Below are 15,219 nucleotides of genomic sequence, written 5' to 3'. Positions count from 1 at the left end.
TTTGTTTATGTGGTTATAGCTACTGCCATTTACCGTATTATAAAGTAAAACTGAGATAATTTAAAAATACTAATTCATTAAAAAACAATAAACCTATTACAAGTCAACATGAATAACATACTTTTCAGGAAAAATTAACTACTTTCAAATAAATTTAGTGAGAAGAGTGACATTGTTTTTCCCTTTTTGCAAATTGCATTAATGTCTGGCTTAACAGAAGACTTAATAGAAGCTGGCTTTCCATACCTGCTTCTGCAGTTACATGTTGTTTTGTTTACAGTATATGAAGAAAAGCCAGCCTCACACAGCTATACAGTTGGAAAAGATAGGAGTATTTTAGTAGCCTTATCAGATAATTGTGGATATTCTTTGATACGACTGCAAAATTTAACAAGCGGTAGTTTCTTAAAGGTTAGTTGTAATGTGGAATCTGAAACTACATCAATGAACTTTTCTTACTCTGTTATATTAACATCCACTGGTCTGTATTACACTTTGAACTGCTCTTTTACTCAGGCATAATTTTTATAACACCAAGCACTGGTGATTTGGAAAATATTAGTTCAATGATTTACACAGATGCTCCAAATATTGACATGTTTCATTATAGAAAAAAAATCACACTCTTTAATATCACCTCTAATTGCATCAGAAAATTCTGTAACTATTATGAAGTTGTCAAACTCATGGAGGCAGCTATAACTTTACCCAAATTCTAATTTTTGCTTGCAAACTCAAATTTTATCATTGGCAACAAATACTGTCAGTTTTCTTCCTTGAGGTGACAGGCTCACTTCATTCTTTGAGAAAATATCTGCCAAATTCTCAAGACTGAATAATCACAGTTTGTCTGTCAGTTGTTCTTTCAAATAAAACTATTGTTCTACAATAATAATAATATAATAATATAATAATAAGGCTAGTGCAGCGTGCAACTCAAATAGTAGCACAAGTGCAGTTCCTCACTTCAGTTCCTACTTAGTTCCTCACTAAGTAGCAGAGGTGCTTTTTGCATACTTCTAATTTCTTCACATAGAATATTAAAAAGACTTGTATTCAAGAATTGAAATTTAATAAAAATGGACATTCTTCAGTGAAACTGGCTCTTTTCTTTTCTTTTCTTTACAAGCAAATGCCTGGCAGTGAAGAACACACTGACTCGTCTTTGGCTTTGGCTTTGGCACCATCAGTGCAAATGTCAACCCAGTGAAAAGGGCAAATAACATCTTAGTATTACTATGAAAATTGTTTGACCTTGTGGAACCCCTGAAAGGGTCTCAGGGACCCCTGATGGGCCTTTAGACCACACTTTGAGAACTGCTGCACTAGACTCTGAAAAACAATTCTGGGCATTTGGGGGCGTGGCATAGCTTTCCAAACCAGTGGGCACTACCCAGGGTAAGAATATAAAGAAATAAGTATTTCATTTCTGTCTTAGAAGAGCAATTGAATTAACTCTATGAGGGTAAAGGTTAAATTAAAGGCACAGCAATGGGTCTCTGACTTAAGGAGAAGGGGGGAAGGTCAAATGATCTCTTTTTTATCCCCTTCCTCCTTCTCACCATAACTTACCTCTTCCCTCTCCTTCCTATCTCCCCTGACCTGGGAGAGCGAAGGGGATAGTTTGGCAGAATGTACTTAAGCCAGGAGTAGCCAATTCAAATGCCTCCAGGGGCCAGCCATATAAAGACTGTGGGTTCAGTGTTGCCAAATCTTAGTTTTTTCAAAACACCAGAAATCCGGATTTTTATTTAAATTTTTAAACGTTGGCAACCAATTAAATTTTAAAAAAACATAAGAAAACAGCGTGAGTCAAACAAAATATACCAGCAATCAGCTCTGCTTTAAGTCATGAAGAGACCTGAACTAAATGAAACATCAGGTGAAAGACTGGAAGGACGCACAGGAAATCGCACCTATATTACCTTGTTTACAAACCACCTCTTTTAATATCCCACACCCAGATGTGAGAGAAGGGAGATATTAACTGGGTTTCTGTAACCTTGCCAAGGAATAACAGAGCAGGTCATTGCATGCCACATTAGGAGTTAGAATTTCAAAGATTGTTTGCATGGGTAGTACAGAACAAATTATCATCAAAATAGTATACATTTTCTGGGAAAAAATGGGAGGGAGAAACACCAAGTAATGAGAGAGCACCTACTCTAATGCTAGACTGTGTTGAATGTGATATATTATTTATTTGTTTACTTGTTCACTGTTTGTTTTAGACACAGTCCTAGGCCAGGACTTTGTCTTTCTTGTTCACCATGGTACCTTCCCCTCTTTGCCTGGCACCTATATATAGTGCCTGAACATAGCACACACTCAATAAATATTTCTAAAATGAACAAATGAATCTCAGTATTTTTTCACTATACAGACAAGAAAACTAAGACTCAAAGAGAATATGCTACTTGTTCAAAATCATTCAGCTAGTGAAAACAGAGGTAGGAAATGAACCAAAATTTTTGTGTTCTTTCCATGAATTTTATCATCTAAAATTAAATTAAAACTGAGGAGCAGTTGAATTTGTTGTGCTATTGGATGAACTGCCCTCAAAGATCCTGGCATTCCTCCCTTCACATTCTGCTATTCTGAGTTTAATGGCAGCGGGGTTTTCCATCCTAGCTTCCAACAAAGCTGTTAGGAAAGCATTTGCCACGTAGTATAATGAGACTTTTGAAAATCTATCCAGCACAGAAAGGAAGGACACTTAGTCCTCGAGTTATATTTATTTTTACTTTGTAATGAAGAAAACCTTGTGTGGTCCTATGAATTTTCCCCTAAATGCCATATTGCCGTATATCAAAAACTACTGATAAAAGCAAAAACAAAACAAAACAAACAAAAACCCTGAACCTGGTGTAGTTTAAATTGGAAACTATACATGCTGCTGGTGCATAAATTCGTACAGGTACAATCCATTTGGAAAAAAAAAAAAAAATATATATATATATACACACATATAGCAACATAAAATGAATCATAAAAATGTTTATACCCTATAATACAGCAATCTCACTCCTGGGAATTTATCCTAGACAAGTTATTCAACAGAAGAAGAAAAAAGCCACAAATACACAAATGTTAACTGCATCATTTTCTCCAATAGCAAAAAACACAATGAGAACAAGGAAACAAAATACATGAGAAAATGGCTTAGTAAATTATAGTATGTGCTGAAGATAAATTACTCTTCAGCTGTTAAAAATAATAATCATGGATACTGGGTAGTGATACAGAAAAAATGTAATAGTATTAAACGAGAAGCAGAAGACAAAAGGATTTGCATACTATGATCATCAGCTTTGCAGATAGCTATGTCTAGATGTAAATAAAAACTGAAAGGTAATATTCAGACATGAAAACAGCATTGTAAGGTATTATAATTTGAGATGTTTACACTTTTTTTTAAAAAAAATTTTCTTTCATGTTTTACTGTCTTGTCTATTACATATAAGTTTTAAAATTCTTTCTGAAGTAAATTTGGATTTCTGAGTTTTTCTCAAATTCTCACTTAGAAACGACATCCTGACTCTTCCCATCTTAAATTGACAATCTTCTACTTGAAAAAGGAAAGCAACATAATATTTCCAAATGTCCAAGTCTAAAGGTGGAGAGCAAGAAAACAAGGCTGGATGCACCCATGCTGTTGTTGCTGTCTGAAGGACTGCTGATGAAATCAGGCTCCCAGAGAGGAGAGGAAGAGAGAGGGACCACAGGGCCCTCTTCAGGGTGGCAGTATGTTTACAAGGCCACCTGGAGAGAGGGCTGAGGGAGCAAAAAGGTCAGCACTGCATATACCTGCCTCACCAGGCGGCTGTCTGGCATCCTCTCCCTTCTGCTCATTTCACAGGCATTTTCTGAGGCCCTGACCCTCTGGGGGAGCCCAGATGTCTGAGATGTCACAAGGCCATGTTTTACTTCAGAAGAGATGCCACAGAGAAAGAGGCCTCTTACGGGTCAGGTCCACCATCACGCCGCGTGTGCCTGGTGAGGAGGGACAGATCACCTAGTGCCTCATGTCTGGCTGCTATATACAGAATTCAGCTTTGTTTGCTCTCTCAGAGCTGGCTGACCCACAATGACAAATCCCACAGGAGCCTTATGTTAAAGCTACATGGTTTCCTTGGGAAGAAGAGGGAGCTGGCTAGAAAACCAAAACCAGACAACTGTCCAGGGCACTCCCCCTACCCTGGAGATCAAACCACCAATGAGGAGAATGTTAGGTGAGCACAGAACCCAACACAGAGTACTAGTCTGCTCAGGGAGGCCTTCCATTCAGAAGGATGGCCTGAAGGATAGGATGCAGCCCCTCTGTAACCAAGGAACCTGACAAAACTATCCAGAAGCAGTGTCCCATCAACCAGACTCTACCTCCATGCCCTGGGCAGTCTTGGTCCTTACTTCAGTCCCTATTTACTAGACACCTGAAGGTAACCTTTCATTCCCAAAACTCTGCCCAGCTTACCTCCATTCACAGACCATCTTCCCAAGGGTAGTTTCTAGGTAGCTCAGCTCATCATTTGTGCACTTACTGGCCAGTTTTGATGTCAAATAGAGGACGATCTCTTCTTAGGCCTTGCCGCCAACTCTCAAGGCCTCTCTTTCTGCTGGTAACAGACAGTATGTGATTAAGGACTGAAAGAGTGATGAAGCCCATAATGCTGTGAGGTCAGAGAGGGAGGAGATGCTAAGGTAAAAGCAGGAGATTTGGAGAAAAAAGACTAAAGGCTAGGCCCAGGCTCTATATCTTAGCAGCTCTATAGCCTCTGGCAAGTCAGTCAACCTTCTGTGCCTCAACTCTCTCATTCATAAAATGGGACTAGTAGAGTTGACCTCTCAGGCAGACACATTTTGTAAACTGCAAGGTGTATTTGGTTATTCTCACTGTGGGCTGGAGTGTTCTGGGAACAGCAGAATGTAAGGTAGGGCTTAAAGGTTGAGGAAGCTTCAGGACACCTGGTCAGAAAGAAGATGAGTACTCCAGGCATGAGAAATGGCACTAGCACAGGAAAAAAGGTAGAAGGGATGTACCAAGTTTGGCTGCAGTAGAAAGCTTGTGCAGGGAAGAAGCCAAGGTTAGTTTGGAAAGGCAAGTGGGCTGTATTCTGCTGGTAATAGGGAGCTATCACACTTTTTGATCAAGTAAGTGAAAGGATGAGAGTCATGTTTTAGGAAGATCAGACTGACAGAGGTGTGAAGGATGGACGGATTGGAGGAGGGTTAGAATACAGGCAGGGTGATCACAGGAGGGTGCCGAACTCCAGATAAGACAGAAGATGAGGGCCTTAATGAAGGCCATGGCACGAGGGCTAAAGAGGAGAAAGCAGATTTGAGAGACAGGTATAGAAAAAAAGACACGGTGACAGCGTATTAGAGGAAAAGAATGCTTGGGGACCATTTTCAAGTCTCCCTGACATCACTATCTGGGTGGACAAGGCTGCTCACCAAGCTACAGAATAAAGAAGACACCAGAGAACCGGGAAGATCAAAGTATTTGGATATGTCTATCTAGGATGTCTTAGAATGTCCAAGGGATACTAACCAGAAATTAAGTGAATATATGAGTCTGGAGCTCAGCAACAGAGATGTGAATTGAAGCCACCCAAGATGAGTTCACCCAAGAACACTGTGTACTATGAAAAGTTAAGAGAGGCAAGGACAGAAGGCTGAAGACACCAATACTTAAATGGTGGACAAATATAGAAGAACCTGAAAGGAAGACAGAGAAGTAGCCAGAAAGATAGGAGGAGGGCAAGAGATTAGTTAGAAAAAGAAGTCAAATGGGTAAAGTACAACAAAGAATAAGTGGTATGAGGAAGAGTACATACAGTTCAGTGTTTGGTTAATTGATGACCTCCATAAGAGCAATTTCATTGAAATAATGGGGCTGAGAGCTAGACTGCAGTGGATTAAACAATGAATGGGAAGCTAGCAAATGGACAGGATTTGTTGACTATTCTTTTGGGGAGCTTGGCTGAAAAGGAAAGAGCAAGGGTAATAAATAGAAACAGGGAGAATTTAGGATATTTTAGCTAAAATGTATTTTAGCTGAAGGGAACAAGGCACAGAAAATATACCCAAACACACACTGAGTGACTGAGGGAATGTGATCTTGAACATTGGCTGAGACTTAAGACGGAAAGGAGGTCTCCTGCACTTTAGTTGAGAAAGGGAGGTGAGGGTAGGTGCATTCATTCACTTAACGATCATTTGTTGAACATGTACTACATGCTAGGAGCTAGGAGTCCATGGATAAAAGAAAGTAATCCTCCAGCCTTTAAGAAATTTGGTCTAGTAGGAAAGACAAATGTGGATCAACAATTACATAAGAGCTCTGTACTAGATTTTGAGGTGGCACAGTGGGGGGAGGTGAGCAACTATGGCTGAATGGGTCAGAGAAGTATTACAAGAGGAGACCCTTGCATAGAGTCCAGATCGAGCAGGGGTTCTCTGGTCCAGGAGAGGAGGGGGTCACGGGCATGCCAAGTAGGTTGCAGTGAAAATTAAAATGTGGCAGGTAGAAGATTTACAGGGTCTGGAGAATAAAGAACCCTAAAGCGACCAGGCGTAGAGGTCCCTGAACTCAGGTTGTTCCAACTGAGGACGACCGGGACGACAGCACAAGAGCAAAGGAGAAAGGAAGACCTTGAGCCCACTCAGTAGTGTGGGCGAGAAGGTCCCGGAGAGTGGTAGAGACATCTAGAAAGACTTTAAAGGGAGCAGGAATAAAGGGAGCAGGAAGAGACATCGGGTGGGCACACAGGGTCAAACAGGACCTTGCGATTTCTCACTGCGGCCAAGGGACAAGCAAGCAACCGCTACCGCCCGAGCCGAGCCGACCACCAAAAACACAGCGAGACGCATGGGGCTGCTCAGGATGGGGCGGTTGGTGAGCAGCAGAGAAATACAGTGGCCCCAGCAGGTTCCTGGGCCGTGTCCCTGGGAAAAGCGCCCGGCCCACCTGGACCCCAGCTGCGTGCACTACAGCGTCCCAAGCCCCGCCTTCCGCGCCAGCGCTCCGCCTCTGAACCCGAGCGCACGCGTGACAGCACAGAGAAGGCTCTCGGCCCCCGCAGCCTCCGGAACAACTCTCTGACGGAGAGTTCACCCCACAGGAAGTGGAAACAGCAAAACCCGCAGCAGCTCAAGACCCGCGACGCCAAAAAAGCTCCGCCCGCGGCCCGGCCTCCGGACCGGAAGTGAGGCGTTGGCTCCGCCCCCGAGCTCGATAGCTCGCGAGACTTTGCAGAGCCCTTCCTTTTTCGTCTCGATCGCTGACATGGTAGGTGATTTTTCTGATGCGTCCGCATAGTTGCTGGCCTAGGTCGCGATCTTTACTCACCTTGCACCCCAGCCACCTACTCCCGAGCTTGGCCCGGTCCTCCAGGCCGCGCATGGCCAGCCGCAGGGCGGGGTAGCCGGCGTGGGTCCGGGGCGGGGCGGGGAGCCTGGGGCCGCGTGTTCATCCTGCGGTTCGGTTTCTCGAGACACGCGGTCCGGGGTTCCCGGGCGCCTCCCTGATGAGGCCGCACGGCCCCGGGCCAAGCCGTAATCTCGACTTTGCTGAAGGTGCACCAAAGCAGATCCTTGATCCCCAGGCCTATAGGCCTCTCACAGACTGGCAAGCTTCGGCCCCTGCCCCTCTTCCCTTAGGCCTTATCACCAAGCACCTTTTCCCACACAGCCATCCAGACTAAGGAAGACCCGGAAACTTAGGGGGCACGTGAGCCACGGCCACGGCCGCATCGGTAAGTACTGTCTCCACATCCTGGTCGGCCTTGGGCTATCTCTGCATGGTGCTAGCTTGTCAGTAAGTAGGTAACTTAGAGAAGTGGGTTAGTTAGAGCTCTTGGCGGTCGAGTCGGATTGAATTTGATCATTAGCTGTTGGCTTTATCTTTGAGAATTCTCTAGTACTCCAGTTTTAGAGAATTTCACGTCAGTTGGGGGGTTGGAAATTGAGCGGGGTCCAGTATTGAATTGGTTGAAGGTATGGAGTACTGTGTTAGTGCTGTGAGGTGGAACACTGCAGAGTGATGATCATCCCAGAGTCTTGAAGGAACAGCATTGCTGGAAGAGGAGTATTAAGCAAAGGCACAGAGGTATGGGGAAATGCTTTTGCGAGAAGTAATATCGAGGGGTTGGAGAAGGCTATTTTAGCCATGTAGCTTTGTGTTTCTGCAGGCAAACACCGGAAGCACCCGGGAGGCCGCGGTAATGCTGGTGGCATGCATCACCACAGGATCAACTTCGACAAATAGTGAGTGTTTTTCGGACCCTGCCTTTCCTGACACTGACAGCTTTGGATTTAGGGGTAGAGAGTAGTTAAGAACATCTTCAACGGGAAGCAAGGCTCTTACCACTCAGAAACCTTGCTTGTGGCTGGGTTTCGTCAAGTTAATATTTGATGTGAACTGAGAACTTGTCACCGAGGCTAGAGTCACGCTTGGGTATCGGCTATTGCCTTAGTGTGCTAGAGTCCTCGAAGAGAAACTGCTGACCTTATTCACTGGCTGTGGCCCTCGTGGCATAGTCAGTCACCGGGTTAGTGACATGCATCAGATTGACTTACACAACTGTTAGATCCGTTTAACGCCCACAAATTAGCGGGGTTGTGTTTTAACTATTTGTTTAGGAGACCTGTGTTACAGGAGTGTGGGGAAGCTGTCAAGTGACCTGAATCCTAGTCTTGGCACTGCCTCTGACTTTCTCAGTGACTTACTTTGGTTCCGTGAAATAAGGCTAGTCTTTTCCACCCGATAGTCTTTGGTGGCTTTTTAAAGATTTGTTTTATTCAAGAAGGGGAGTACCTGCTTTGTCACTCTTGTGCATGAGTGCACACCTTACACTGTAATGGGGGGAGATGGACTGTGGAGATGGTAAACATAGCTTTTTAGTTGGAGTGAGGTAATGGAAATGGTTGCCTTCTTTTCTCAGTCACCCAGGATACTTTGGGAAAGTTGGTATGAGGCATTACCACTTAAAGAGGAACCAGAGCTTCTGCCCAACTGTCAACCTTGATAAATTGTGGACCTTGGTCAGTGAGCAGACACGGGTAAATGCTGCCAAGAACAAGACTGGAGCTGCTCCTATCATTGATGTGGTGCGATCGGTGAGTGAATTGAATATTTTTTAACTTTCAAAATTCTGGATAATATACTTGCACCTAAAGTCTATACCCAGATACCTACTAGACAGTTCCACTTTCCATAGCATTTCCACGGGTACTTACTGATCAAAATTGAACTCTTGTTCAATTGTGATTCATGCAAAACATTTGAAGAGTAGTTCTTCCACTCCCTCATTCATTTACTTCATTTTTCACTTGAACGTTTTCCGATCGGTTATCTTATTCCTAGTGTCAGTGCCCTGATTTGTACGGGTTTCTCACCTGAACTATTGGTAGTAATTTAGGTCAGCTGGCTCTGGTCTGTTTTACACAAGACTGCATGAGGCACAGCCCTTGGCTCTTTATGTTTCTTACAGAAAAAAATCCTAATATGTTCAATTGTTATTTAAGGCCCGACATTATCTGAAGAGAACCCCCGCCCCCCCCCCAAAAAAAGCATTTTTATATATCATTAGGAGTTCTGGTCCTTGTGTCAGTCTTACCCACTGTGGGTATGGAGGTGGTGGGAATCCTGAGGGGGCTTTCAGTAAAGTTTTAAATTTCCCTTTCTCAGCCTTTTCTTTGAGCAATTCTGATGACCATGACTTGGAGCATTGCTGGAAATGTGATTTTCCTTTTTTGCTTATCAAGTCGTAATTGAATAGGAGAAAGGGTTTGAGCTCTGCCCGAGACTAGAGTCACATCCTGACAGCTCTTGTCCTGGTGTGCTAGAGTCCTCGGAGAGAATCTGCTGGTCTTGATTCACTGGCGAGGGCAGTCAGTGCCCCCGGGAGTGCCCAGATCAGAAACATGCCCTCCCTGGCCCCTAGATGGAGTGGATTGGTAGGCATTTTTCTTCGTACCCATCACAGAGTTGGTGACTGCCACGGTGCATTATAAACCCTTTTCTCTGTTCTTCTAGGGTTACTACAAAGTTCTGGGGAAGGGAAAGCTCCCAAAGCAGCCTGTCATCGTGAAGGCCAAATTCTTCAGCAGAAGAGCTGAGGAGAAGATTAAGGGTGTTGGTGGGGCTTGTGTCCTGGTAGCTTGAAGCCACGTGGTGGGAGATTCATTAAATGATAACAAGTGCTTTTCTCTTCTGGTCTGAGTGAGGGTTCTTTGGCACTTCTACCTCCCTACCTGTACAGAAACCCACCTAACAGGTTCTAGGAGTAAGGGTTTGAGGACCTGGGCTCTTCCACCAGCTCCCCTCAAAGTATGGAAGAGATGGCACCAACACTGAGAATAAGGCCTTGGCTGGTTACCTAATTTGAGGCTTCTCACTTACAAAGCGAGAATGATACCTCTTGGTGCCGTCATACCATTGAAAGGCCTGTTGGCATTGTGTGCTCTGACTTTATAAATGAGTGGGACAATGTGCCCTTAATTGTTCCATGTCAAGGGGGAAAACTCATGATCTTTACAAGACTTTGATGAGTCATGTTGGAAAGATGGGTCAGTGGTAGGATAGAAGTGGTTCTTTGGGACTTACTTCGTCAGTTTAAGGTTCTTACACCTGGCTTCCTCATCTCAGACCAAACCATTCTGTTGATAATCAAAATGTTGGAATGGGGCCCAACAGTCTGAATTTTAAACACACCAGGGCTTTTACACATCAGAGTGGTTTGGATTCTAGAAAGCAGTTGTCAGGATTTATGGGTCCTTGTGCATAGGAGTCTTCATGTTCAAAGAAATAACGTCATGAAATGCTAATGATTTTCCTTCCAGCGTGAAATGTATCTAATAGAGAAATTTGGGGAATGCTAAAAGGCCAGAAACCAGAATCAGGTTTCCTAGGGTTTGTTACCTCCTGCAAAACCAAGAAGATGAGCAATGCTTGTGTGCAGATAGGACCGTCTTAGATCCTGGTAAATTATAATTTGGTATAGTTTTCCAAGATTTTGAAAGTTTTTTGGCCCATAATAGAACTTGCAGTCTAGAACCCTGACCAAAGAATAGTTAAGATGGCACTTAAGCCTCCTAAAACTCTACTTACATGTTTAGTTTGGTAGAGGGTGGTTTCTGTATTGTTTTGTGGGATCATAAATAGACTGGGAACTATGACTTTCTGTGAGACTAATTTGTCATGACAGCCTTCAGAAGATATTGGGGATGGTCAAATGTAAGGAAAGACAGGGGAGGAAATGTAATTGATTTGTATAATGGAGAGTTAAAGGTGTCAGGAAGGCACTCAGCTGGATAAGCTAATAACGATCATTAACATCTTCTGTTGGTACTGGTGGAGAAAGGTAAAAATCGGGTTTCCCTTAATGTCTTTTGGAGGACTTATAATAGGGAAGCTTCAATGCCTTCTAGACACTGAAGGTACATAAATGTGTAAATACAGTGTCTTAAGATTCAGGCCGGATTTGAAATTTATATCTAAACCTAATAGCTGTGTGACTTAGGCTTAGTCCAGTTTTCTCATCTTTAAATTTAGGTAAACGTACCTACTTGAGGATTGTGTGGATTAAGTAAGATGGAAAGCATTTACTAAATTTTTGTGTTTCGCTCTTAGTAACCAGCATGTAAGTGAACCATTATTACCCGAGCAGACAAGTCAGTTAACCTTGGTGTGATTCAGTCAATGGGAAAGTGGTCTAAACACAGGAAAGAGCAAACATGCATTTAGGAAACCCAGTTTGGAAAGGTTAGGCAAGTTGGGAGGTGTTATATGGGAGAGGAGCATGGAGCGAACAGTTATTCTGGCCCGGCTGTAGCTTAAGGGCACAAGGCTACAGTGGAAGGCTGGAGGCGGGACCGTGAGGATGGAAGACAGGATTCAGAAGACATAAGGGACAGACAGGACTTGGTGACTGAATTGGGGTGGGGCTGGCAGCAAAATATGGTTTAGGGGGAGGATAGGTGGTCAGTCCCTTTATGGCTAGCTTCCTCCAAGGTTTCATTGCTAGAACCTTGCAGTATAACTGTCCTGAAACTGGGTGGGATAATGCTCATCCCAATCCTATATGGAGGTGCTGCTGTTGGACATGGATGCTAAGTATGAAAGTCAGTCACTAGTACAGCCATTCTGAATAGGGAGGATGCCTCAAGAGTATAGCTGCTGATCTGTGTGAGCTGCCATGTTCTGGCTTGCTCACTCACCATTATCTACAGGTAATAACTGGGCAGATGCTCTGATTACTCCCAGGTAATACTGTTGCCAAAGGAAGCTGGGTTACTGGTGAAAAGCCAAACATGTTCAAGATAATGGAGGATACGGACCTAGAGCAAGTGCTTATCTTTCATAGGACCAAAGGCAAACCTTACGCTTTGGTTTTATATCTGAGAGTGAAACGTGCCAATGCTGAGATACGTAATATAGCCGATGCATAGGAAAAGTTCATGCATTAGACTGTCGAGCTTTGATTAGCCTGTCCGGTAGGCACAGAGACCCATACTGCCACTGCCTCTTTAGTGGCCGATGATAAGTGCACGGTGTTGATGAGATTCTCCCATGTAGGGGGAGCAGGTGCCCCATAACTTAACAGGTGCCCCCTAACTCAGGTTAACGGCTAAATTCTCTATCAGCTTGAATTGCTAAGTATATTTCTAGCCTAATAATTAATGTATGTGCTTTAAATACATTGTTATTCAAACCTCGGAGCTGCCACTGTGACTTACAATTTATGGGAAATGTCCGCCACATAATTTGCAAAAGCCCTCATTGTCAAAACCAGCTAAATAGGATTTTAACTTTTCAATTCAAATAAATATTACTATGCGATGGCTAACTAGCCCGGTAGCAGCCAGCCCGGGATGAAAAGCAGCCAAAGGCGTGCACCACCGGCGGGAGGCAGGCAGCGCTCGCGTACCTGCGCTGCGGGGTGGGAGGTTACCGGGATGCCAGCGGCTGGAGCCCTGTGGAGGCTGGCGCCCTAGCAGCCGCTCTCGTTGGTCCCTACCGCCCGACGTCCTTGGCGCACTCAAACCGTCCGCACCGCACAGCCGCTCTCCTCTCCCTAGCCGCTGAGCCACTTCCTGAGGGTGTGAGGTTCTGGTTCCGGCGTCACTTTGATCTTTGTCCCATCCCACCCCAGGGCCGGAAGCATGATAGGCGCCGATCCGCCATTTCCGGCAGGGGGCGGGGCTGGCCCGTGGCGCGTGGACGAGGCGGGAGGTTTAACCCGGCCAGTGTCCAAGTGCGGCGTGGTGGGCGCACAGCCTAGGTCGCCTGCCTCGCCGCACTCAATTTCCGCTTTGGCTGCGCGGAAGAAGAGAAGCTGTGGCCTTTTGATGCACTTTCAAGATGGGAATTTCCATATCTCTCAGATTACGTTGCCGTTAAAAGATAATGAGTGTTCGACGTACTTTGGGATTAAAACAAAACAAAACAAAAAACTTGTACGTGCATGGGAAGGTTCTGGAAGAACAATGCAGAAGGGATTTTTTCCTCATGAGTTTTGGGAGATGAGGAAGATGATGTATGCTTTGGTAGTTTGTTTCTTCCTTAACCAAATGCATATTACTTTCACGTTAAAAAGCAATATAAATAGACAACTTTAACTACAAGTTATGGTAGCTTGTCAGTGCTGAAAAGTAATATTTTCTCTTATTCTAGAACTTCATGACCTTTTAAATTACACCCACCCCCACAGCCCATAGGCAAGTAAATTCAAGATGTTTTCGAATGCCACACTGTGTGGCTCTAGAAACTAATTTTGTGTGTCGCCCCTAGGAAGAATATAGGTTAAGTGTATGTTTCATTTCTGGCTCTGTTTTGCAGCCCAGTTTTTGTTTTACTTTCATTTCCACTTAAAGTTGGTTTTAAAAAATAAAAAACCCCAATTTATGTATCCTTATAAATCAGTCCTTTGGGGTACAAGGTGAGTTATAAGTCTTATTTGCAAAACAAAGGGTATTATTTTTAACACAATTTAAACTGATCTGTGATATTAGAATAATTTTCTTGGGGTCCTAATTCCACATACCATCCAGCGTGAACCACAGTTGCTTTCCAAGAGCATTCCAAAATATTGCCTTTAAAAAGCCCATACTTCTCATTTCAACATTGTGTTTACCAGAGCATGGTAATTTACTGAAAAGAGCATTTAGAAAGATGTAATGGCGCAACCTGCCCTGCTCTGCTCTAAAAGTTACCAGACCGATTACTGGAGAAAACCCCAGGGCCTTTCTTAACTCCAGAATGGAGGAGGGCTGACAGTTCATAGGCACTGGGACTTCTGGTAGAGGAGACAGCATTGCGCTGCCCCTGAGCAATTTCCCAGAAAGGCACTGTCTAAGCACTGTTATTTTCAGTAGTGTGGACACCATCCTCGGGGTGGGGGTGGGGGTGGGGGGGGTGGGGCGCATTTTGTAAAGGTACGGGAGCATTTTTGGTCACAATTATGGAAGGGAAGCAACCAGAGATGCTTGATGTCCTGCAATGTATGGGTTGATTCTAAACCAGGGGTCCGCGGTCTGTTAGGAACTGGGCTGCACAGCAGGAGGGGAGCAGTGGGCAAGTGAGCAAAGCCGCCTCTGCTGCTCCCCATCGCTCACGTTACTGCCTGAGCCACCCCCCAGCCCCACCCCTTACCTGGAAGAACTGTCTTCCGTGACACTGGTCCCTGGTGCCAAAAAGGCTGGGGACTGCTGCTCTAAACAGCAAAGGAAAACCTAGCTTAGAACCTACCTTCGTTTTACACACAATCAGAATCAAAAAGATGTGTTATTGGTTTTTTGTGTTTGTTTTGTTTTTGTTTTTTGCAGGTTTCATATACTTCTCAGTTTTCCAGGATTCCAACTATTGTTTAAATCAGGGGAAGCTCAAAATGTGTTTTGTTTAGAATATTGCCAAAAATGGTTCATTTCAGAAAACTCTCTTACTAAGTGGTTAACACCCACTTAGTAGAATCTGAGTTGCTAATTCAACACCTTTTCTGCATGTGTAGCTGTTGCATTCACAGTAATTCTGTGTACGGGCGTAAGCATCTGACTTAATTATATCTTATAATACAGTTGTGCCCAAGCATTCACATATTTTAAGTACATGTTATTTTATGACAAAATACTTTTCCTTTTATTTCTCCCCTTTTATATTATGGTTAAGACTATATTACAGTTAAGATGTGTTTAGGTAGGTTACATTATCTATGAATT

At 43.9% G+C, this 15,219-nt stretch overlaps 2 protein-coding genes and 2 non-coding genes across 7 annotated transcripts in view; 3 read left to right on the top strand and 1 right to left on the bottom strand.

Moving 5' to 3' along the window:
* Window positions 1–7,147, bottom strand: part of TRIM66 (tripartite motif containing 66) — a 61,079-nt gene extending 53,932 nt beyond the window's left edge. For 2 of the 4 annotated variants that reach the window (XM_027115440.1, XM_027115442.1), the window contains exons 1-2: window positions 6,971–7,147; window positions 4,475–4,613 (exon numbers count right to left, since the gene is read on the bottom strand). The gene's annotated coding sequence lies outside the window, so the exon portion shown is untranslated. The remainder of the gene's footprint in view (window positions 1–4,474; window positions 4,614–6,970) is intronic. The other 2 variants (XM_027115439.1, XM_027115441.1) reach the window with 2 other exon arrangements.
* Window positions 7,148–7,273: 126 nt separating this feature from the next.
* On the top strand, window positions 7,274–10,212 carry RPL27A (ribosomal protein L27a). Its single transcript, XM_027115461.1, has 5 exons — window positions 7,274–7,291; window positions 7,694–7,757; window positions 8,193–8,268; window positions 8,946–9,120; window positions 10,040–10,212. Exons 1-5 carry the CDS (start codon window positions 7,289–7,291, stop codon window positions 10,166–10,168), a joined length of 447 nt encoding a protein of 148 aa, XP_026971262.1. The 5' UTR covers window positions 7,274–7,288; the 3' UTR covers window positions 10,169–10,212.
* LOC113625254 (small nucleolar RNA SNORA3/SNORA45 family) lies at window positions 8,436–8,565 on the top strand. Its single transcript, XR_003434593.1, has one exon. It is a non-coding gene; the product is annotated as a small nucleolar RNA SNORA3/SNORA45 family (small nucleolar RNA).
* Window positions 9,803–9,931, top strand: LOC113625253 (small nucleolar RNA SNORA3/SNORA45 family). The gene has a single exon (XR_003434592.1). It is a non-coding gene; the product is annotated as a small nucleolar RNA SNORA3/SNORA45 family (small nucleolar RNA).
* Window positions 10,213–15,219: the final 5,007 nt, after the last annotated feature.

The sequence above is a fragment of the Aethalodelphis obliquidens genome, unplaced genomic scaffold (assembly GCF_003676395.1).
Source record: "Aethalodelphis obliquidens isolate GAN/ISIS:26980383/991018 unplaced genomic scaffold, ASM367639v1 scaffold14, whole genome shotgun sequence".
Taxonomy (NCBI): domain Eukaryota; kingdom Metazoa; phylum Chordata; class Mammalia; order Artiodactyla; family Delphinidae; genus Aethalodelphis; species Aethalodelphis obliquidens.
The sequence above is the reverse complement of the archived record's forward strand: the minus strand, read 5'-3'. Positions and strand labels throughout refer to the sequence as shown.